A 25,151-nucleotide genomic window follows, 5' to 3' on the forward strand; every position below is an offset into this window, starting at 1 on the left:
GGTTGAGCATCTGACTCTGCATGTGACTCTTGATTTCAGCTCCAGTGGTGATCTTAGGGTCCTTGGATTGGGCCCTGCACTGGGCCGTGGAGCCTGCCTGGGATTCTCTCTCTCCCTTTCCCTCTGGCCCTTCCCACTGCGCTCATGGACTCTCACGCATTCTCTCTCAAATAAATAAATAAATAAATCTATCTTTTTTTTTTTTTTTAATCCTCTTTTGAGGCGCCTGGGTGGCTCAGTCATTAAGCGTCTGCCTTTGGCTCAGGTCATGATCCCAGGGATCTGGGATCCAGTCCCACGTCAGGCTCCCTGCTCACCTGCTTCTCCCTCTCCCACTCCCCTGCTTGTGTACCTCTCTCGCTGTGTCTCTCTCTGTCAAATAAATAAATAAAATCTTTAAAAAATATAATAAAAATTAAAATTAAAAAAATAAAAAGATCCTCTTTGGAATATTATAAAACAAAACAAAAGTACTTCTTCTGGGTTTAGAATCAATGACAATGCAGTAGCAAGAAATATATCCAGCACCATCTTGGTTTCTTAACATCATACATTCTGGAGAAATGGCAGGAGCAGAGGCTATACAGGATGAGCCTAGAATATCTTATTATACCAGAAAGTAAGGTAGATCTCAAAAAAACACAACAATGGAGGCATGTAAAAAGGGACACAGGAACCAACTGAAAGATTTTCCAATCACCAAGCTGGAACAATTCGAACAACAAAATAACATAGTGTTGGATTATAACCCAAAGTACAAAATAATAACCATGGGCCCATAATAACATAACCAAATATTTGAATGAATAAGTAAATAAGGGAGAATAGACAAATCACCCATACAAAGGAATTCTGCCCCTCAAAGACTTGGGAGAGTAACTCCCCTACCCCTTAAGTGTAAGCCGCACTATTGACTTCCTTCCAAAGAGAAAAGTATGGAAAGGGAGGGGAGAAAAAGGAGTAACTTTATAGGGGGAAAATCTGACAGAGATTATCTCAGGTATGTGATGAAGCTTAACATCACTAGTGATATCATTAATGATAAGTTATATCGACAGCACATTCCCTTCATATTATATGATGAGCATGGCGTTTTACCTCTGTGGTCTTCCTCCCAAAAAAACCATAACCCCAGTTCATTTATAAGAAAAACATTAAATCCAAATTGAGAGACTTTCTACAAAGCCTACCAGTACTCTACAAAAGTGCCAAGGTCAACAAAAACCAGGAAAGTCTGAGAAACTGTCAGTCTACAGGAGCCTAAGGAGACACAATGACTAAATGTAATGTTGTCATCCTAGATGGGATCCTAGGACAGAAAAAGAATATTAGGTAAGAACAAAGGAATCTAAACTATGAACTTCAGTTAATAATAACCTATCAATACTAGCTAATCAGTTGTGACCAATGTATCATACTACTGTAAGATCTTAACAGGTCAAATCGGGTAAAGGGTAGGGAGCACTCACTGTACTATCTCTGCAACTTTCCTATAAACCTAAAACTCTTAAAATCAAACGTGTATTAAAAGAAAAAAAGGACCTCTTCCGGTTTGAAATCTTTCATATTTGTTAGAATCTTTATTCCCTGGTCCAAGTCTTCTATAAAGTTGCTATTCATAATGTGGTCACTTGTGAGTTTCTTAGCAATACAGAATCTCAGGCCCATCCCAGATGTATTAGTCAGTGTTCTCCAGAGAAACAGAACCAACAGAGAGAGAAAGACTGTGTGTGTGTGTGTGTGTGTGTGTGTGTGTGTGTGTGTGTGTGTGTGTAAACACACATCCAATTATGATGGCTGGGAAGTCAAATCTGCAGTGTGAGCTAGCAGCCCGAAGACCCAGGAGAGCACGTGGTTGCAAATCAAGCCTAAAGGCCGTCTGCTGGACAACTCCCCCTTGGTTGCGGAGGGGATCTTTTGTTCTATTCAGGACTTAGATTGAATAAACTCAACCCACATTATGGAAGAGTTCTGTTAACCTCTCCAAAAACACCCTCTGGGTTGTCAACGCCAGACCCGATAAATCAGAATCTGCATTTTAAAAAGATCTGCTGGGTGATTTCACGCATATTCAAGTTTAAGTGATATTGCAGAAGACTCCTAAAGGGCCAGAATCCCTCCTTAAAGAGTTTAAAATATACATGGTAATTTCACTAACTCAGAAACAAGGCTTGATTTGTTGTTGTTTTAACTTGATAACTCTCCTAGGATTTATTGATCCGTAAGTGAGGGATGCCTTCAGAAATCTCCACTCTCCGTGCTGGGTGAGGGTAACCCTCCCATTTGTTCCCACGTGGACCTCACCAAGCTTCTGACCTGGTTTTTTTTTAAAATTACTGTCCTGTGTGTCTTCCCGGCTACAATGAGCTCCCCAAGGGCATCTACCTCATCTTATTTTTCCTATCTCCAGGTCTCTATTACGATTAACAGCCAAACTGAAGCCCACATCTGTCTCATTCCCACTGCCCCATCCCCCAACCCTCCCAAGAGAGACTGTACATTTTCCTCTTTCTCAGGCAGCATATGCCAGAAGTTACTATTCGAACTAGACCTGGGGAGACATTACACACAGATTACTCTATAGGTCGAAGCATATGAAATCGGCAATATTGGCTTTTTCGACCCACAGAATCAGCGATTTCCTAGGACTGAACAATATGTTTCCATTTACTGTTTTTCCTTCGCAAAAACTACTTTAGGGACAATATGCTGTCATGGGTAGACAGTACCGGGATTGCTAATATTCATGACAATTTACTATCGATAAATTAACGTCAAATACACACCATCCACTTCCCCACTTCGATCCCAGCCCTCCCCTTAATTCCGCACGATTCAAGTCCTCACAGCCGCCTCCAGGGTCCCACTTATCCCGGAGGGGCAGCCCCTACGCTTTACAAGGGAGCACAAGAGGGGAGAGCGTTGTTCCTCGGAACGACGACGATCTGGCATGCCCAGAACCCAAGGGGCGAGGTAACTCAACTCCCACCGCGTCCCACCAGGCCACAAGGCCCCGAACTCTGCCTTTCCCCGCTCAAACCCTCCACAGTTGCCCGAACCTAAGATGGCGGTGGGGGCGGAGTCGGTGCGGCCGCCTCTAGGCGGGACCGCGTTGACAGAACGCAGCCGAGGGGCGGTGCCAGCGCCGCCACCCCGCCCCGCCAGCGCGGCCGGGGCCTTCGGCTGTCCGGCCCCCGCTCTCGTTTCTGCCGGTATCGCACTCCTGCTTCTCGGAGGCGTCATGAGGTCCCCGATTCGGGGCCTGGCCTCGAGCGATGGCGAGGAGGGCTCAGCTAGGACGCCCCTCCTGCAGAGCACCCCGCGGGTGGAAGCCGGTGAGCTGCGGAGCTGTCCCAGGGCGAGGGGGGCCAGGATACCCGCGCCCTTGGCCGATGGGACCAGAGCTGTTTAGGCGTGAGGGGTCTTGAGGAAGGGAAGCGAAGGCGCGAGGGAACTCGAGGAGGGGGAGTCCGTTCAGGGCCCAGCTTAGCCCCCGCCTGCCCCGGTGCCCAAAAGCCGCTCTGGGGTCTGGCGGGGACCGTGAGGCCGGGCCGGGCTGGAGGCTCGGGTGGGGCCTCGGCAGGTGCAGCTCCGCGGGGTCTGGGCGGCAGCAGCTGGGCGCCGCCGGCTCTGGGCTCCTGGCAATTCTCGATAATATCGAGCGGGGGACCCCATGGAAGAATGTATTGTAGGAGAACCTGTGAATCAATGGGCAGAGGGCCGGGCGGAAGACCCGGAGTAAGAGCAAACTGGGAGAAAAACCTGCAGATCGGTGGGCAAAGGGTTGGACGGAGCTGCTGGCTCTTTCTCCCTGTCACCGCCAGGTTTCCTCAACTGCCGCCCGCTGGCATGTAATCTGGTAGCGCCTTGGGCGAGGAGCTGAGACCGAAAAGGAGGACTGAGGTTAACATTTGTGCATATGTGGAGGAAAACTATTGCATACGCCAGCGAATATCTTGATTTTTTTTTTTCCGTATGGTAGTCTACGATTACATCGTAGCAGGTCTACGATTTAAGTTAGAAAACAGTTATCTTCAAGATAGAATATCTATAAAGTTCTAAGATAATTTGCCAAAGATCTTGCAACAAACAGAAAAGGAAGTACTTCACAACGTATCTTCCCTGAATTTGGAGAAATTAAAATATATTGCTATTTAATGCTTTTATAAATGTAACTTCTTTAAAAGTAATTAAAACTAAAGAACAAATCCATTTGTACGCATTCTATAGTTTCAAAGATGTGTGCATGAGAAACAGAGTTGAATTAGAAATTTGACTTTTCCTGACCAAGAACAGGATCGTCCTGTGGTATCTTTTTTGTTTTTAACATTACCAGATGGTGGCAGTAGATGTGGCAACGTAAGAGCTCCATCCGGCAGCTGGGAGCTTATTTTAGAAGACGCTCGGTGTAAATACTGTATAGTGCCGTTAGACCTGGAAGTTGGACTTAGTTCCATAAAGTGAGCTTTTTCTGTGGCATACACTGTTAGATTTCTAAAATCTTCTTCTGTAAAATAATCTAGTGTGGAAATACAGAAACAAATGCCATCAAGATATTCCCTAGAGACTACTATATTCTGTTGCAGTTGAGAAAATATATATAGCTGTACCTTATCTATGCCTAAGTGGATAGTTTTGATTTTTCAGGAGAGAAAGGCCGACAAAATGTCAGTGGTAACATTTTACAGTAGTAAAAAGACCTTAGAAACTAACCACCCTCTGGTGGTGCATCATTTTATACATAGACAACCAAGGGCCACAGAGGTTACATTCCCAAAGGTTGCAGCATGTAGCCACATTTGTGTTATATTTGAGAAATTCCTATTTGAAAAATGCTTAATCGTTTTTAGTTGATCCATTACAAATTTCAGAGTTCCCCATTCCATGGTGAATACGAGCACATGGTTTTATGTTTCTTTACTAAGAGCTAAACTTAAGATATGTTTCTTTAGAGTGTTAAGAATTAATGCCTCTCGGGCGCCTGGGTGGCTCAGATGGTTAAGCGTCTGCCTTCGGCTCAGGTCATGATCCCAGGGTCCTGGGATCGAGTCCCGCATCGGGCTCCCTGCTCCTTGGGAGCCTGCTTCTCCCTCTGCCTCTCTCTCTCTCTCTCTCTGTCTCTCATGAATAAATAAATAAAATCTTTAAAAAAAAAAGAATTAATGCCTCTCAGGTTGATGTAATATGATGGAATTTTCAGTAACCCAACTATGGTTGCCCCTCAAGTATTTGCTTTTACTCAACCTGCTCGATTTCAGAAATGTACACCAAAATGATGGGGGAAGGCTGGCTCAACACTGATAAACAATAGGGAGTCTATAGATTTTTCTGCCTAATTTAGGTAGGAGGAAGGGGGGGAACTAAGCAAAGAAGAGCAAAGTTTCCCCTCCCACACATAATAATTCTTCATTCCTCACACTTTACACCAGTTGAAGGTTTGCTTTTGAATGAATGACATGTGTCTTGCATTTGATTAAGTGGATTTTCAAAATACTGTTGCACCAAAAATGTACTCCTTTGTGTTAGGAAAAAAATCAATTGTGGGGCTTCTAAGACATTTCTTTGTGTTTAAAGACAGAGCATAGATTTGAAGCCAGAGTCCCTAACTGCCAAACCCAGCTCTACTAACTAGCTGTGTAAGCTTTAGCAATTACCTAAGCTCTCTATACTTTCCCTATCAATAAATCAGGGAAAATAATATACCTAACTTACAGGGTTATTGTGAGGTTTAAATGAGCTAATAGGAAGTGCTTAGAAGAGTTTGGCACATAGTAAATGTTAGTTACTATTACTATTATTATCATTATTATCAATGAAAACCATTTAGATTTTGCATTCCTCAGAGAAGCTGGGCACAGCAAAATGAGGTCCCCATTCTTCATGGTCACACTGTATCAGAACTTGTGATTTCTAGCTTGTAATATAGGTCATTCTGTGCTTTGTTTTCATTGATGGGGTGTTTTATTTGGGGTTTTGCCTCTACTACTCTGTTGGGGAGGTTACATTCAGATTCAGTTACACAAGCACTGAGTTTCTTTTTTTTTTTTTAAGATTTTATTTATTTATTTGAGAGAGAGAATGAGAGAGAGAGAGTACATGAGAGGGGGGAAGGTCAGAGGGAGAAGCAGACTCCCCGCTGAGCAGGGAGTCCGATCCGGGACTCGATCCTGGGACTCCAGGATCATGACCTGAGCCGAAGGCAGTCGCTTAACCAACTGAGCCACCCAGGCGCCCCAGCACTGAGTTTCACGAATACACTTCTTGTGTGAATATAGTCTTAAATATAAGATTCAGAGTGCTGGTAGAGAGCAACCACATTACAGAACGAAGGCAAATGGCCTTGGGTCATTGGATCATTAGGTCATGTGATAACCTAATAGTAACTGAATCCATTTTAAGAGAATTTGGTGTTTTCACATAAACGGGTATTAATTTGGGAGCTAAGAATACATAAGGATCTATCAGGAATTAATTATCCATAAGACAGAGTAAGACTAGTTGAATATTACCCTTTCTTTTAAAAAGATTTTTATTTTATTTATTTATTTGAGAGAGAGCGTGCACAAGAGGGGGTAGGGTCAGAGGGAGAAACAGACTCCCTGCTGAGCAGGGAGCCCAATGCGGGACTTAATCCTGGGCCGAAGGCAGTCGCTTAACCAACTGAGCCACCCAGGTGCCCTGAATATTATCCTTTTTAAACACAAAACATATTGTATTCATGTTAGATAAGAAATCTTTTTTCTTTTTTGGAAGATTTTTTTTTTTTTAAGTAATCTTTACACCCAACGTGGGTCTTGAATTCACAACACCCGAGATCAAGAGCCACATGCTATACCAGCTAAGCCAGCCAGGTGCCCCAATAGGAAGTCTTTTTTAATGCAATTCCTGGGCCAAGGGGGCTCACTGTGTCCAATGCCCACCCTCCTCTAGGAAAAATCGTCATCTGTGTGGGTCAGTGCTTCTAACCGTGGATTTTCCACCTCAGTCTCAGCCCCTCACTACTCAGTACTCCTTTCTCCTCCCCACTGCCAAACCCTTCCACAATGAATAAATGCCCTGCATTCTAGGGCTTTCACCAGCCTTCCCTCCACCCACATCCTTGCTTCAACAGAAACCTGGCCTTCTGGGCATATCATTCTCACTCCTCACTGCTGCCTCGAGGGGTGATTATTTTCTCTTGCCCTGTGCTAATTGATGAGCGTGACTCTTCCTTATTCCACATGGATGATGCTTCCAGACAATTACCCCTCCACTCTCAATGCCCGGTGACTTCCTACTCATTGATGAAGACTCGGTATAAATGTTCTTTCTCCAAGAGGCTTTCCCTGACCCCCACCCCACACATACACACACACAAGCAGTGTAATGTGACTCCTTTGCCCCTTGTTACATGCATATATTGTAGTACTTTATCTTATTGGTATAAATTTATCCAGGGTGAACAGGAAAGGAATTCACTTTTGCTGAGTGCTTATCATAACTGCCCTAGAGTTTCATTTAATCTACACACAACCCAGTGAGGTGGTTATTGTTTGCCTCATTTTAGAGCCAAGAAACCTGAGAATGAAAACTATTTTTTTAAGATTTTATTTATTTGTTTATTTGAAAGAGAAAGAGAGGATGCAAGTAGGGGGAAGAGCAAAGGGAGAGGGAGAAGCAGGCTTCCCGCTGAGCAGGGAGCCCGATGCGGGGCTCGATCCCAGGACCCTGAGATCATGACCTGAGCCAAAACCAAGAGTCGGATGATGTACGCTCACCCCACTGAGCCACCCAGGTGCCCTGAGAATGAAAACTATTAAGTAACTTCCTCCAAAGACACACGGCCAGTGAGATTCAGGACTGAGGTTCATTCCCAGGTCTGTTTCTCTCTAAATTAACCTGTGTTCTTTCAACTACACCCACTCCACATTCCTAAATTTAAACCATATTTTAAAAGCTGATATTTGTTTTGATGGGTGCTCTGTTCGTTATGCAAGCATGATTTTGCTTTGAATTTGATTTCAGTGTGACAGATGCTTGATGGATGTTCCCTCTTTTCATAATGCAAGCATTCTTTTGTTGGACCAATTTCAAACATTACCCAGATTCACTGGCACACTTTGTCTTAACACCATCCTTTTTTGAAATAAAATTTTTCTGACTGATTCTTAAGCAACAGCCACTTTTATAAAGTAGCGACCATATATTTTTAATATCTCTTATGACCTCATAGCCATATACTTTGTGACATCTGTGTTGGCTTTTTGTTTTCTGATTATTGACTGTGCCCCAAAAAGTTAAAATTGCCTGATCCATAACTTCTAGGTCAGTTTTTCAAGTAATATCAAGCTGCCTGCCCCACATACAGTCCAATGAAGCATCTCATGGGGAGAAGCTGATTACAGTAAAATAAGGTAACTGCAAATAGGATAGAAAGAAGTAATAACATTACAGGTCAGAATGGCATAAAATAAAGTTGTCTAGACTAGTAAATCAAATTACTAGTAACTTCATCCCTCCCTTTCCCTTACTCCTACATCTAATAGGTAGGCAAGGCCTGTCAGTTCTGTTTTTAAATTTATCTCAAATCTGCCCATTTCTGGGGTGCCTGGGTGGCTCAGTCAGCTAAGCATCTGACACTTGATTTCAGCTCAGGTCATGATCTCATGGGTCCTGGTTTGAGCCCTGGGCCTCCTCCTCGCTCAGCGGGGAGTCTGCTTGAGGATTTCTCTTTCTCCCTCTGCTCCTCCCCCCACTTGCATGTGCGTGCACGCGCTCTCTCTCTGTCTCTCTCTCAAGTAAATAAATAAATCTTAAAAAAAGGATCTGCCCAGGAGCGCCTGGGTGGCTCAGATGGTTAAGCGTCTGCCTGCGGCTCAGGTCATGAGCCCAGGGTTCTGGGATCAAGCCCCACATCTGGCTCCTAGCTCGGCAGGGAGCCTGCTTCTCCCTCTCCCTCTGCCTCTCCCCTGCTCATGCTCTGTCTCTCTCTGTGTATCTGTCTCAAATGAATAAATAAAATCTTTAATAAAAAAAAGGATCTGCCCATTTCCCGGGAAAACAGTAGTCCCATAAATGATCTTTCTGAGTCTACATCTTCACTACCATTCACACTCCTCCCCCTTTGTAATCTCCACACGGCAACCAGAGAAGCTCTTGAAACCATAAATTACCTACTGTCATTCCTCTGTTGAAATAGATAATGAACTCTGTCAATAGTATCTGGGCAAAGCACACAGTACATGTATCTGGAGTTTTCTTGTTCCAAGTTACTCCAAGTAACACACTTTGAGCTTTGGTTTCCAAATTTGGCAAGATTATGAGTCCACCATCCAGACTTCTGTGTATTACTGTCCCACACAGAGTGATGATAAAGAAAACACGCTTCACACTATCCAAAAGTCTCTTAACTAGACAGCAGCCCATATGGTTAGAGCAGAAAGCAAATGTATCTAGATTCAGTTAACAGAGACAGCACAAATGGAGCCTTAGAAATACAGTTCTCACAGGTCAAGATCTACTATGGCAGTGGTGCCATAATTTTAATAGCTGTACTCCTCTGAAAGGAGTCGAGAATACCAAATGAAAAGTTCTCTGGTAAATGATGTAAATCCTGCACAAAGGAAAAATTGCAGTTGTTAAGTGTGTGAGGGCTTCTCGAAAAGTGAGGTGGATCATAATACATTAATATATCCCTAGGTAGAGCTGTGCCATATTCATTAATGCTTCAGTCTGAATCAGTACTAAGACCTTTGTACTCTGAAAAACGTACTGTTGCTTGAGGTTGGGTCAATGAAAGCACCAGAATTCCTGAGCAGGGGAAACACACACACATATAGAGTGTTAGTAGGTCATTACCAAATAAAAGCATACATATATTCATGCATATGTATTTAACTTTAGATTGTCATTACCAAGTAAAATAGACATTCATATCTTTCAACAGCTATTTATCAAACACTCAGTGTTTGCCAAATTTACAGGTGTAAAACCTTGGATTAGCCACTCTGTCACTAAGGGACCAATCAACCTTAACTTCCTAAATTCCTGTCCCCTCTCCGATTCTGCAACTCAGCAAAAGAAGAAAAAGACCAAATAATGCGCATACGCCTGTAATTAAAGTAAAAAATAGATCAAAATGCCTCCTCTCACATGATCTTTCTTTCATTGGTTCCTCCAACCAATTCCGCCTTCCCTTTTTTTTTTTTTAATCCCTGTGTTACATTCACTTGCTTGCTTTTTAAAATGTGGGCCCTTTAAGCATGTTCAACTGAGCAACTGTCACAGATGCTGCAACTGTCATAGATTTCTGCAAGTTTGCTTCTGGATTCTTAAATACATTTAGTTTAGGAGGGCCTTAAGTATTAATCATGGCTTCTGATTCAAACCCAGCCTCTGAGGATACTTTTCAAGGTAAGAAATTTATCAAGAGGGGTTTCATATGCTAGCCTTGGCAGGAAACTTTTTGTGCTGTGCTACAATTACAGTGAGATGGCTACTAATCCATAGTCCACAGTTTCAGTGCTTTGTTGTAGTCAGTACTCTAGTACTGATTGGCCATGTTTTAGATAGTTTTTCAGAAATAATGTGCCATTAAACCATTTAACTGTTTTTCTTGAATCTTTGTCAACTGACAGGGATTAGGGATTCAGTTTTGACTCTGTAATGGAGATTTTTCTTTTTTTAGAGAGAGAACAAGAACGCATCTGCACACAAGGCAGGGGGAGGGGAGAGGGAGGGGCAGAGGGAGAGGAAGAGAGAATCTCAAGCGGGCTCTGCGCCCAGTGCAGAGTCAACATGGGGCTCAGTCTCACAATCCTGAGATCGTGACCTGAGCCAAAATCAAGTCAGATGCTTAACCAACTGAACCACCCAAGCGCCCCTGTAATGAAGATTTTTCTGAGTAAAGTTGATAAAGCTATTGCCTTCATGTTTTAAGAAACTGTCTTACAGTTCAGGCTCTCACGTGTTAAATGTTTATCAAAACTACAGCTACCGAAGACAAATTCTCTTCAATAAATGTTTTTAGATATGCTTAATCTGAAAATATTCTCAGAAAACTATTAATGATTCATTAATTTGTGTACTTCTAAAAAGTAACCTTTTTAGTAATTTAGACAATATCATCTAAGTCATCCTACTGAAACCTGTTTCCCAATATCTGTTTCAGCTCCAGCATGCTGCTCTGCTCGCTACAACTTAGCAGTTCTGGCTTTTTTTGGTTTCTTCGTTCTCTATGCATTACGTGTGAATCTGAGTGTTGCATTAGTGGATATGGTAGATTCAAATACAACTTTAGCAGATAACAGAACTTCTAAAGAGTGTGCAGAGCATTCTGCTCCCATAAAAGTTCTTCACAATCAAACGGTAAGTGCTACTTTTTAAACAATCTTTTTTTTTAAAGATTTTATTTATTTATTTGAGAGAGAGAGAATGAGAGATAGAGAGCACGAGAAGGAGGAGGGTCAGAGGGAGAAGCAGACTCCCTGCCGAGCAGGGAGCCCGATGTGGGACTCGATCCCGGGACTCCTGGATCATGACCTGAGCCGAAGGCAGTCGCTTAACCAACTGAGCCACCCAGGCACCCTTAATCCTTAAATACATCCAAGTAAAAATATTGGAAGGTCTTTCTTCATCCTACAGAAACCACAAACACTTTATGCATGGAAGCTCTGAATCTTTTTCTTTTGTGCTTTTTTCAGGAACTGGTTGAACAATTAGGTAACTACAGCTACTGCTTCTAGGTGTAATACACTTTGATCTGTTTGAAAGGTAGTTTCTCAGTTTCCTCTATAAACATACCAACCATCCTTGAAGATAATTTGGAAAAACCTGTTTAGCATACCAGGAAATTTGATTGTTTTTGATGTTGCTGAATAGTTTTTATGTGACTGTTCTGCAATAGCTATTTTACTTAAAAGGTTATGGTTGCAAGAGAGCTTAGGTCATCTGCAGGCTGAAGAAGCAGGTCAATTTCTTAGGACATTATTTTCCAAAGTTTATACATGCCTAACATAAGCTGCTTACTTTGCCTGCTTCATGTTATAGTGGAATTGATAAGTATGTGTTCATCATTTGTTCATAATTGAGTTTTACATACATTAAATATTTTGTTTTGCTTATGACATGGGGAGATAGAGAAGGAGAAAAGGCTGGTGTCCTTTTTATGAGTATATCTTCATCCATTTTCAGCACTCACAAAGGAGCCAGATCACACTTGGGTTAGTCTCCTCTGCCATTTATACACAAGAGCATCCAAGCTCAGAAGAGGGTTTCTGCCCAAACAACCAAACATACAAAATAATGACGTACCAAAAAATTTTTTATTTGACTTTAATAACACTGCTGAATGCATATTTGAGTACACATCACCCACTTTCCCTACTTCAACCTGTGACTTATAACTGCTGGACGGTTCATGAAGTCCAAGAATTCTACAGATAAGCCACAAATTGGTACTTCAAATAAGGATATTTAGAGGGGTGCTTTGTATCTTTCCTTTTGGCAAATGCTTTTGTTGATCTAGCTAGTTATCTTCATCTGCCTTATATCAGCAGTAAAAAGAAATCCTGAGATGGTTCTTGACACATTGGCTCAGTGATACAACTATGTGAATCAAAGATGTCAGATATTCAGATGAGTCACTAAATCTTCATTATGACCTTACTATGTACTGCTACTAATTAAAAGACATCTCCTACTCACATGGAGTCTATGGCTTGGTTTAAATTCTTGCTCTTTTGTCTTGTTTTATATGCTTGTGCAAGTACTTATTCTGAATCAGGGAGATATTAATGATCTATATTTGTGCATACTAATAACCAACATTAAGTGAACACTTAAGCATGTGTCTAGGCCTTTTTCATTTAATCTTCCCAGACTGCAAATCCAGTAAGTAATAGAGCTAGGCTTGAGCCCAGCCATGGCTCCAAAGCCTAGTTGAGCCACTACAATATTCTGTTGGGTAGAATTTCTGGATTAAGTCTGTGCCTCTTTTTTGAGCTTTCTTGGTTATGATCATTACAAAACCTCTATAACTCATCCTATAGTCTAGTTTCATAAAATAACAGGTCTTCTTGGAATTTATGGCTTTCAGTTATTTTCCATTCACTTCTAGAAATTGCATGCCTATGCTGTGCTGACTCACCTAGCTGGTAGAAAGTTTGCAAGTTCTTTCGTCTAAAACAGTGGTTCAAAATTACTTTTATATGTCCTAACCTGCCAATTAGACAAAGGAGCTATTTAGTCAAGGTCTTAAAATGTGTTTTTTTATTCCTCCTACTCTTTATAGGGTAAAAGGTACCAGTGGGATGCGGAAACTCAAGGTTGGATTCTCGGTTCCTTTTTTTATGGCTACATCATCACCCAGATTCCTGGAGGATATATTGCCAGCAAAGTGGGGGGGAAACTGCTGCTAGGATTTGGGATCCTTGGCACTGCTATCTTCACCCTGTTCACTCCCATTGCTGCAGATTTTGGAGTTGGAGCCCTCATTGTACTCAGGGCACTAGAAGGACTGGGAGAGGTAATTTTTTTCTCTCTTTTATTTTTCCTCTTACCCTGTATCGCTTTCTTGTCTTCTTAAAGATATCATTCTTTGGTATGAATATAAACCAAAAATTGACATTGGAAGATAATAGGGATTTATTTTTTATTTTTTATTTTTTTTAAACATTTTATTTATTTTATTTTATTTTATTTATTTATTTCAGAGAGAGAGAGAATGAGAGATAGAAAGCACAAGAGGCAAGAGGGTCAGAGGGAGAAGCAGACTCCCCGCCGAGCAGGGAGCCCGATGTGGGACTCGATCCTGGGACTCCAGGATCATGACCCGAGCCAAAGGCAGTCGCCCAACCGACTGAGCCACCCAGGCGCCCAGGATTTATTTTTTAATTAGAAAGATAATTGGGGTGCCTGGGTGACTCAGTCAGTTAAGCATCTGCCTTCAGCTCAGGTCATGATCTCAGGGTCCTGGGATCGAGCCCCGCATCAGGCTCCCTGCTCAGCAGGAAGCCTACTTCTCCCTCTCCCATTCCGCCTGCTTGTGTTCCCTCTCTTGCTGTCTCTCTCTGTCAAATAAATAAAATCTTTAAAAAAAAAGAAAGAAAGAAAGAAAAAAAAAATGATTAACTAGAAAATAACCTGAGTAGATTGCATATCAGTGAGGTCAATGAGTTCTCGAATGGGAGCATGCAGAAAATGGAAGATTTGCTAAAAGATCAGAGAAAACATTTTCCAGGGGACACTTCACAGCCCCTCCTCCTACTCACTCCTACTTCAGGAGATAAGAAAATAAACCACTGTTAAAACGGTTAAGATGGACAGACCATCCTTACCTTTGGAACTTGGCCACAGTTTATCTCTGCCTTATCATTGATTGCACAGATCTAAAACACATTTTACACAATGGATTGTCAAGTTGCCTTGTTTTACTTTAGATGTGTTGTTATTCATAGAGCTTCCTCTTTGTTCTTTTTTCTGGTTCCCTAGCTTAGAGACAAATAATTTATCATTTTATATAACTATCTTTCTTTACTTTTGTGATTCTTCTGACCTTTCTGCTGCTTTGAGAATTGTTATCAATTTTTATCTTTTTTTCCTCCCTCCTAAGATTTTTATCACTCGAAAATTTTAATTCCTTATCTTTCTTTTCCTTTCCACTTCTCTTTTGCATTTCATAATATGATTTCATTTATTTATTTATTTGTTTGTTTGTTTTAGAGAGGAAAAGAAAGAGAGGCAGGAAGGAGGGACAGAGGGAGAGAGAGAGAGAGAATCTTAAGCAGGCTCCATGCCCAGCACAGAGCCCAACACGGGGCTCGATCCCATGACCCTGAGATCATGACCTGAGCCGGAATCAGGAGTTGGACGTTCAACCGACTGTGCCACCCAGGCGCTGCCAGTACCTCTATCTTTAAATAGTGATCTCTTTTTGTTTCTGACTTTGAGCTTCTACCTGTGAAACTGAGACATAGGTTAATTTTGCTCTTAACATTCCTGTAACCCAAGCGAATTGGTGTCCTCTGGGTTTGGTTTATAGCATGAAGCTTATGTTAGGTAGCAATGTGTCATGCTGTGTTGGAAAAACACTGACCAGAGTCATAAGATCAGAGTTTGAGTAATAACGCCCCTGTATCTAATGGTGAAACCTTATATAAGTCTCAATCTCTAGACCTCAGTTCCATCATTTTTAAAATTGGGACTAAAATACCTGCCCCATCCTCAGTCACAGCTCAGATGTGATAATGATTGCTAAGATACTTTGGAAATTGCCAAGTACTATTTTTTTTAAGCTTTGATCACTCATCTGAGCATTCTTATTTTGTTCTTATCAAATAGAGATGTACTAAATAAAATCTTTTGACTACAAAATAAAAATTACTCCCTTATTACCCGGTTCCTCTTCTGACATAAGTAAAATATACTTAATTGTAGTATATTTTCTCTGATCCAGATATTGAATCTCCTTGCTGAATGTATTCCCATATGTTAGCTTCCTGTTTGTTTATGCCACTAATTTAGCATTATAGTATATTGATTATCTTACTACTGCTATCTCAAGTAACTCTGTTACTTCTGAATAGAAGTTAAGTTGTGTTTATTCTTCTTTTATCTTTCTCTGTTCCTCCAGTATATATCACATGTACATTGCCTCATCCATAAACTTAGGTCAGTATCTTTCATCTCTAGCATCTGATTCACCATAAATATATCTACATGATCCCTAGGGTTTTTTTTTTTTAAAGATTTTATTTATTTAATTGAGAGAGAGAAAATGAGAGATAGAGAGCACGAGAGGGAGGAGGGTCAGAGGGAGAAGCAGACTCCCTGCTGAGCAGGGAGCCCGATGTGGGACTCGATCCCGGGACTCCAGGATCATGACCTGAGCCAAAGGCAGTCGCTTAACCAACTGAGCCACCCAGGTGCCCTCCCTAGGGTTTTATAATAAAATTTTTCACAACATAACCTCTGTGCATGTTTCCCGACACCTTAATCTTTATTCTGTAATGATTCATCCTGTGGATGCCCCATGATATAGATTCTTATCAACTTGCAGTGCTGCCTAAATAATTTTTTTAAGATGTTATTTATTTAGGGGTGCCTGGGTAGCTCAGTCGGTTGAGCATCTGCCTTCGGCTCAGGTCATGATCCTGGGGTCCTGGGATCGAGCCCCACATCAGGCTCTCTGCTCATTGGGGAGTCTGCTTCTCCCTCTCCCTCTGCCTCTATGCTCTCTCTCGCTCTCTCAAAAATAAAATCTTTAAAAAAAAATTTTATTGGGCACCTGGGTGGCTCAGATGGTTAAGCATCTGCCTTCGGCTCAGGTCATGATCCCAGGGTTCTGGGATCGAGTCCCGCATCGGGCTCCCTGCTCCTTGGGAGCCTGCTTCTCCCTCTGCCTCTCTCTCTCTCTCTCTCTCTCTCTCTCTCTCTGTCTCTCATGAATAAATAAATAAAATCTTAAAAAAAAATTTTATTTATTTGGGAGAGTGAGAGAGAGTGCAGCAGGGGGCAGAGGGAGAGAGAAAATCTCAAGCAGACTCCCCACCAAGTATGGAGCCCAATGCAGGGCTCCATCTCAAGACCCTGAGATCATGACCTGAGCCAAAATCAAGAGTTGGACCATTAACCGACTGAGCCACCCAGTTGCCCCTGCCTAAATCATTTTTGCCCTCCATTGGTATTTCTTTCTTTCTTTCTTCTTCTTCTTTTTTTTTAAAGGAATCAGCAGAAAGTACAAAGTGTCAAAGCATTTATTCTTGTCTCCATTAATAATAGCACCAGCTACCCTTTAGCTTTACAGCAATCATGTGAGATAGGGAGTATTATCTTTGCTTTACAGATTAAAAAAACTGAAGTTCAAGGAGGTTAACTAATCTTTGTTAGGCTGCACAGTTAGTGAGTAGCCAAAGACAGCTGTGAGTCCACTGCTTTGAATCTACCAAAATCTATTCCCTCCCACCTCTCCTCTGGCATCTCCTCCTCTCCCAACTCTCTGTGAACCTCCTGCCTCCACAGCTCCGTTGCCTCTTCATATCAGTAACTGACATTTACTAAGCTAGCTATCACCAAGAAAAGAAAAAAAAAAAAGACTGTAAACACTCTAATTGAATTCATCAGGTTTTTGAAGGACAGTTTTTCTTATTGATTAAGGTCAATTTGAATTTTCTTCCAGTATCCCAAAGTATTAGGTCAGCATTTTTTTAAGTTATATATTGGTAGTAATATTCCCATTTCATTCAGGCCATTAATAAAGTGAATGAGTAAAATTGACCTTGAGAGAGATTCCTTTATGTCATCATGCAGTGTATTCTTTTAGATTTATTGTAAATCCTTACCTTGTAGTCCTCAAACCAGCTGACAGAATCCACAAATCTTTGTTCAGATTTTGGAAGTACTTCACTATAAGGTACTTTTACTCAGCACTGTGTAAACATCTCACCTCATGGAACCCAATTCTAGTTTGGTTCTTATCCAGAAATTTCTCTTACAGGGACGCCTGGGTGGCTCAGTTGGTTAAGCATCCGCCTTCGGCTCAGGTCATGATCCCAGGGCCCTGGGATCAAATCCCGCATCTGGCTCCTTGCTCAGTGGGGAGCCTGCTTCTCCCTCTGCCCCTCCCCCTGCTTGTGGGCTTGCTGTCTCTCTCTCTCTCTCTGACAAATAAATAAGCAAAATCTAAAAAAAAACAAAAAACAAAAAAACCACCAAACTCTAAAAAAACTTTAAAAAAACTTAAAAAAAAAAGAAATTTCTCTTACAACAAAAGACTCAACTGAATTTAAAACATTAACAAAACTACCTTGGGGCACCTGAGTGGCTCAATTGTTAAGCGTCTGCCCTTGGCTCAGGTCATGATCTCAGGGTTCTGGGGCCTCCCTGCTCCGCGGGAAGCCTGCTTCTCCCTCTCCCACTACCCCCGCTTGTGTTCCCTCTCTCGCTGTGTCTCTCTCTATCAAATAAATAAATAAAATCTTAAAAAAAAAAAACTACCTTGAATTTCAGCAGAAATATCTTTTTCCCCTCCTCAGGGTGTTACATTTCCAGCTATGCATGCCATGTGGTCTTCTTGGGCTCCCCCTCTTGAAAGAAGCAAGCTTCTTAGCATTTCATATGCAGGTGAGACAACTATTCTTGTAAAAATTTTGCTACAATTTGTTATGTATATATCAGCCTTAGATTAAAAAGGAAAAATGCCTTCACACCAGAATCATATCAGATGCCTCCTTTGGGTGAAAATCAAGTTTTGGAGGTATAATTTTATTATTAAATTTTCTCTTCAGTTCAACAACATACAGCAATGTGGCTTAGTTGACTCATGTCATTTTCTCCATCTGCCATCATTTGTTTCAAAACACATTGCTTGTTCAGATGTTCATATAGAGAATGCTATGGGTTTTTTTTTTAAGGTCCAATAGCTAGAAAATTGAACACTTTTGTCCTTAAATTATGATTTCTAATCTGATTGTTTAATGAGCATATCATGACTCTCAGCCCATCTCTTCATACATCTTTTTTCTATGCATTTATTTGTCATCATTTTAATCAATGGGTGAGATAGCATGAGCTTTATATGTGAATTATAATTTTACCAGATCACACACCAAATGAAAACTTTTGGACCTGACTGCTTTTAAATACAGTGGTTGAGAAAGCCCTCTCTGTGGTCACCTTTAAGCTAAAATCTGCAGGATAGAAATGAACCAGTCATGCAAAGAGCAGAAGGAAGAGCATTCCAGGGCGCCTGGATGGCTCAGTTGGTTAAGCGACTGTCTTCGGCTCAGGTCATGATCCTGGAGTCCCAGGATCGAGTCCTGCATCGGGCTCCCTGTTCAGCAGGGAGTCTGCTTCTCCCTCTGACCCTCCCCCCTCTCATGCGCGCTCTCTCTCTCTCATTCTCTCTCTTAAATAAATAAATAAAAATCTTAAAAAAAAAAAAAAAAAAGGAAGAGGAGCATTCCAGCCAACCAGAACAGCGTGTACAAGGACTCTCAGGCAGGAAAAACATAAGAGTTCAAAGAAATGAAAAACCACTGTGGGTGGCTAGAACTTAATGAACAAAGGGGAGAATGGCATAAGATGAGGTTGGAGAAATAGACAAGAGCCAGATTATATCAGGCCTTACAGGCCACAGGAAGAAATGTAGTTGTTGTGGTTTTTTTTCCAAAATACAATGAGGAGACATCAGAGGTGTTTAATCAAGAGAGACACGTAATCCAATTTACATTTTTTATTGTTATATTAATCACCATACATTACATCATTAGTTTTTGATGTAGTGTTCCATGATTCATTGTTTGTGCATAACTTAAGAAGATGGTTCTTACAGCTATGTAGAGATCAACATGAGAAATCCGATATAAGTTCATGAGCAGGTACTAGCTATGGTTCTTCTTTATCTATTGAGTGAAGCCTAAGCTAGAACTGGGGTCAAGATTCTTAACAGACTTCACCACTTAATTTCAGCTGGCCTAATCCCTAGCACATAGTGGAGTAGATATTCAGTTACTATCCAACCTGTTTTTCCAGCCTTTGTCTTCTGTTCCTTTCCTTCACCCAAGCAAAGTTCCCAAAGCCACTCTCTGCTTCCCTACTTCGTTCCTTTCCCTGTGCTATTACACCTGCCTCTATGGGACACAAATCTTACCCATCTTTCAAAGTCCATCGCTGCTGCTTATATCTTTTCCTGACCTCTGGGAGTCGGAGGTCATCTGTCCCATATTTGAACTTCCACATTGCTCTGTGACACTTAACACTTTCTAACACGTAATAATTATTTGTTTATTTTTATCTCCTCTAAAACCTGACACCAGGGGCGCCTGGGTGGCTCAGTCGTTGGGCATCTGCCTTTGGCTCGGGTCATGATCCCAGGGTCCTGGGATGGAGCCCGGCGTCGGGCTCCCTGCCCCGCGGGAAGCCTGCTTCTCCCTCTCCCGCTCCCCCTGCTTGTTTTCCCTCTCTCACTGTGTCTCTCTCTGTCAAATAAATAAATAAAATCTTAAAAAAAAAAAAACTTGACACCAGAAACAATATCTGATTATTTTAACTGCCACTCGACCTACTAAGTTGTCTTCAATTTGGTGATTAAAATGAATTTCATTATGGGACGCCTGGGTGGCTCAGTCGGTTGGGTGTCTGCCTTCGGCTCAGGTCTTAATCTCGGGGTCCTGGGATCAAGTCCTGCATTGGGCTCCCCGCTCTGCGGGGAGCCTACTTCTCCCTCTCCCTCTACTGCTCTCTCTCTCTCAAATAAATAAATAAAATCTTTTAAAAAATGAATTTCATTATTTATTTATCTGAAACAATCATTTATAATATATTTTGGGCAAATTAGATTACTAAAAGCTTCATTCTTATCTCATCAATTGTACTGCAGTACGTTATGTTTATCAGCCTTAGAGACCATCTTTGAACCTTTCCCCAAACACCTGAATTTCTTTTTTTTTTTAAGATTTTATTTATTTATTTGAAAGAGAGAGAATGAGAGATAGAGAGCATGAGAGGGAAGAGGGTCAGAGGGAGAAACAGACTCCCCGCCAAGCAGGGAGCCCGATGCTGGACTCGATCCTGGGACTCCAGGATCATGACCTGAGCCGAAGGCAGTCCCTTAACCAACTGAGCCACCCAGGCACCCAATACAATCTCTAACACATGTACTACTAATGTGGCATTTACTAGCTCATGTTATAATGGGTCCAATATTGATTGATGCATTCTAATTCATCAATAGCTACATAGCTGTAACCAGTGTAATTACAAATTAATGTGTATGTTTTACATATTGTGGGTTTTCTAGCAAATGATTCCTTGAGAGAATCTGTTACCCAACTTCCTTAAGCAGTAGACCTGTTCCTTCTTTGTTCATCTTTCTAGAAAGTTTACAAAGTCTTTATTGATGTTCTAGGAGCACAACTTGGGACAGTAATTTCTCTTCCTCTTTCTGGAATAATTTGTTTCTATATGGATTGGACTTATGTTTTCTACCTTTTTGGTAAGTTTTCTCAAAAATTTAACTTAAATCATAATGTAACAAATCCAAAATGTAATAGTAGTATAATACTTGGTTAAAAATATATATTCCTACTAACTGAAGTTGCCAACTCCTAAACCACAGAGTTCTAAAATACTTACTGATAATCTGTTTCTTAACTTTATATAGTTAAAATGATCTAGTTGAGTTATGATGTGATGTTAATTTTGGAATATTTCTCAGTAGAAACTGATGTTGAATCCAAGACTTTAATGCCATACTCACTATCAAAAATTACAGTGTTGGTTATTATAAAAATTTATAGTTTGAAAATATTTTTTCTCAAGCAAAGTAGGATGCCCTCACTTGGTACTTTAATCTTTTTCTCTTTTTATTCAGTCCCAGGACCTTTCATTTCTCAATGTCATTAGCAGGATGATACATGCTTTTATTTTTTTATTTTTTTTATTAACATATAATGTATTATTTGTTTCAGGGGTACAGGTCTGTGATTCATCAGTCTTACACAATTCACAGCACTCACCATAGCACATACCCTCCCCAGTGTCTATCACCCAGCCACCCCATCCCTCCCACCCCCACTTCACTCCAGCAACCCTCAGTTTGTTTCCTGAGATTAAGAGTCTCTTATGGTTTGTCTCCCTCTCTGGTTTCGTCTTGTTTCATTTTTCCCTCCCTTCCCCTTTGATCCTCTGTCTTGTTTCTCAAATTCCTCCTACCAGTGAGATCATATGATATTTGTCTTTCTCTGATTGACTTATTTCGCTTAGCATAATACCCTCTAGTTCCATCCACGTCGTTGCAAATGGCAAGATTTCATTTTTTGATGGCTGCATAATATTCCATTGTGTGTGTGTGTGTGTGTGTGTGTGTGTGTGTGTGTGTGCGCGCGCGCGCCACATCTTCTTTATCTATTCATCTGTTAATGGACGTCTAGGCTTTTTCCATAGTTTGGCTATTGTGGACATTGCTGCTATAAACATTGGGGTGCAGGTGCCCCTTCGGATCACTACATTTGTATCTTTGGGGTAAATACCCAGTAGTGCAATTGCTGGGTCATACAGTAGCTCTATTTTCAACCTTTTTAGGAACCTCCATACTGTTTTCCAGACTGGCTTGCATTCCCACCAACAGTGTAAGATGGTTCCCCTTTCTCCGAATCCTCACCAACATCTGTCGTTTACTTGTTAATTTTAGCCATTCTGACTGGTGTGAGGTGGTATCTCTTTGAGGTTTTGATTTGTTTTTCCCTGATGTTGAGCACTTTTTCATGTGTCTGTTGGCCATTTGGATGCCTTCTTTGCAGAAATGTCTGTTCATGTTGTCTGCCCCTTTCTTGATTGGATTATTTGTTCTCTGGGTGTTGAGTTTGATAAGTTCTTTATAGATTTTGGGTACTAGCCCTTTATCTGATATGTCTTTTGCAAATATCTTCTGCCATTCTGTGGGTTGTCTTTTGGTCTTGTTGACTGTTTCCTTTGCTGTGCAAAAGCTTTTTATCTTGATGAAGTCCCAATAATTCATTTTTGCCCTTGCTTCCCTTGCCTTTGGCTATGTTTCTAGGAAGAAGTTGCTGTGGCTGAGGTGGAAGAGGTTGCTGCCTGTGTTCTCCTCAAGGATTTTGATGGATTTGATACATGCTTTTAATAAATTAGATTGCCACGTAGACATTTCATGCAGAAAATACATCTGCAATCTAAACGAAAAATGAATCAATGAGTGAAAACAGATATCTGTGGAAGTAATAGATTGTGGAAATTTTTTTTAAATATTTGTCTGATAGACTCTGATAGGCAGAGTCACGTGGTTAAAGGTGTTCTATTCAAAACTGATAGGAAATAATGCAGATAGCAAGTATCCCGTTAGGAAATTATGAGTGGAACTTAAAATCAACCCTAAGCTGAAACCAATTTTATGTTGATAATAATTACATGACTTTTTCAAGACATGTAAAAGTTGTTGTTGGTGCATTCTAATTTTATTTAACTTGTTTTCTTATTTTAAGGTATAGTTGGCATCATTTGGTTTATTTTATGGATCTTTTTAGTTAGTGAAACGCCAGAAACTCACAAGACAATCTCCCACCATGAAAAAGAGTATATTCTTTCATCATTAAAAAATCAGGTATGGGGGCACCTGGGTGGCTCAGTCGTTAAGCATCTGCCTTCGGCTCGGGTCGTGATCCCAGGGTCCTGGGATCGAGCCCCGCATCGGGCTCCCTGCTCTGCAGGAAGCCTGCTTCTTCCTCTCCCACTCCCCCTGCCTGTTTCCCGCTCTCGCTGTGTCTCTCTCTGTCAGATAAATAAATAAAATCTTAAAAAAAAAAAAAAATCAGGTATGGACTTTAGCACATTTTTTAAAACAACTTCAGAACCTTTTTTTCTTCAGAATTGAGGTACCAATTTTTGAAAGAGATATTTCTATTGTGCCTGTTCTGGGCAAAGTAGAGTGCAGGCAAATGAAATAAATGAAGTATTGGTTTGTTTTATCTGAGAAATTCCAATTCTTTCAAGATTAAATTAATGAAAAAAGTTACTTTTATAAGTCACTCTAATTTTTATTTTTTTAAAGTGAGCTCTACACCCAATGTAGGGCTCAGACCCACAATCCTGAGATCAAGAAGTGCATGCTCTACCAACTGAGCCAACCAGGTGCCCCTGTAAGTTGCTCTAAACCTTCTAGAGTAATGGTTATCAGTAAGTCTTAAATTTGTCTTCTTAATTAATAGAAAATAAAATGTTAGTTGTTAGAAAACTAGTGTTTTTATCTGCATTTTATTTATTTATTTATTTTTCTCTTTTCTTTTTTCCCCTCCCCCAACCCCTTATCTGTATTTTAAATGAGTGTGATTTAATAAGGAAGACAGCACATTTGTTATGCTATGTAATATGACATACACCTACCTATTTGCTCCTCTAGAGTAGATCCTTGGAAAAAAATTTATATGTTATTAAAGCTAGACACAGCATGCCAGAAATAAAAGTCTGTCATAATTTAATACAGTAAATCTTCCAAGTCATGGAAACAAAATATTTGTCTTTTGGGGGGAATAAAAGAAGAACATGAAAAGTCAGGAAAAATTAAAATGTATACAGTCTTCTTTAGCATTTTAATGCCTTCATAGTTACTTTATTAGTTTAAGAACAAAATATTTTATATAGAACTTTTCTTACCCATTAAGTTGTTGTTATTGATATTTTATATATAGTATAATGAGGCAGCAATTAAATACTCATTCACCTTTCTTTTTAAGTTTTTAAATTTTGCTGCTCTGTAAGCTGCTGAACTTTAAGAAATATGGCACCTCTTGGTCTTAAGGTTGGCAAAAACTCAGGAGAAATCACAATATAATAAATAAAATTGAGATCTTGGTGCCCTCTGAGCTGTTAATCAAATGAATCCCCCATTTTTTTCCCTAAGGAACAGATAAAAATAACTTAATGCATTGTGAGCAGCTCTTGCCATATACAACTTGATACGTCTTGTCACATTTCCTCAGCATTGATGGTCAACAGCTTATTTCATACTTCATTTTTATTATTATTTTTATGGGCTTACGAAACCTCTTAGTTTATTTAGATCTTTTTTGAAAGCTTTTTTGCTCTACCTTGATATGTGTCTAAAGCTGTCCCTTATGCAAACTTAAGGTTAATTTGTTTTTCCATATGCTTCAGAAAATGGAATATTCAGAAGCAAGAGGAGTTAGAAGGATTACGTTTCATAGAATTCCAAACCACATCCCTAAACCAGATGATGCTGTGGTTAAAAATGTCATAAAATAAAGGTGCCTGGCTGGCTTAGTTGGGAGAGCATGTGACTCTTGATCTCAGGGTTGTAAGTTCGAGCCCCATGTTGGGCAGATAATTTACTATAAAAAAAAGAAAAGAAATGTCATAAAGTAATGATTTGTTACATGAAGCCTCCACCTTTAAATCTTGCATCCAAGCAATGTGCAGCATCCGCTGTACTCCATTCATTCTTCAAACATTTTTTGAGAATTACCATGTCCTAGGTTCTTTGTCAGGTACTGAGGACTTAAAAATTAATACCAGAAAGAAAATGAACAAGACAGGGTTCCTGTGGTACCTGTGATCTCCAGAGGGAGACAGACATGGGTGAACATAATTTCAGTGATATATGCTGCTGTATAAAAATAAACGTTCCCTCTCCTTCTCTTCCC

At 40.6% G+C, this 25,151-nt stretch overlaps 1 protein-coding gene across 4 annotated transcripts in view; it reads left to right on the forward strand.

The window, feature by feature from the left end:
- The first annotated feature begins 3,157 nt into the window (after positions 1-3,157).
- SLC17A5 (solute carrier family 17 member 5) overlaps positions 3,158-25,151 on the forward strand; it is a 53,007-nt gene continuing 31,013 nt past the window's right edge. For 3 of the 4 annotated variants that reach the window (XM_027603626.1, XM_027603628.1, XM_027603627.1), the window contains exons 1-6: positions 3,158-3,335; positions 11,150-11,346; positions 13,271-13,504; positions 18,012-18,099; positions 20,885-20,971; positions 22,977-23,095. In XM_027603626.1, the coding sequence (XP_027459427.1) occupies positions 3,242-3,335; positions 11,150-11,346; positions 13,271-13,504; positions 18,012-18,099; positions 20,885-20,971; positions 22,977-23,095 (819 nt within the window). In that variant the 5' untranslated portion in view covers positions 3,158-3,241. The remainder of the gene's footprint in view (positions 3,336-11,149; positions 11,347-13,270; positions 13,505-18,011; positions 18,100-20,884; positions 20,972-22,976; positions 23,096-25,151) is intronic. The other variant, XM_035728670.1, reaches the window with a different exon arrangement.

Source organism: Zalophus californianus, chromosome 7, assembly GCF_009762305.2.
Source record: "Zalophus californianus isolate mZalCal1 chromosome 7, mZalCal1.pri.v2, whole genome shotgun sequence".
Taxonomy (NCBI): domain Eukaryota; kingdom Metazoa; phylum Chordata; class Mammalia; order Carnivora; family Otariidae; genus Zalophus; species Zalophus californianus.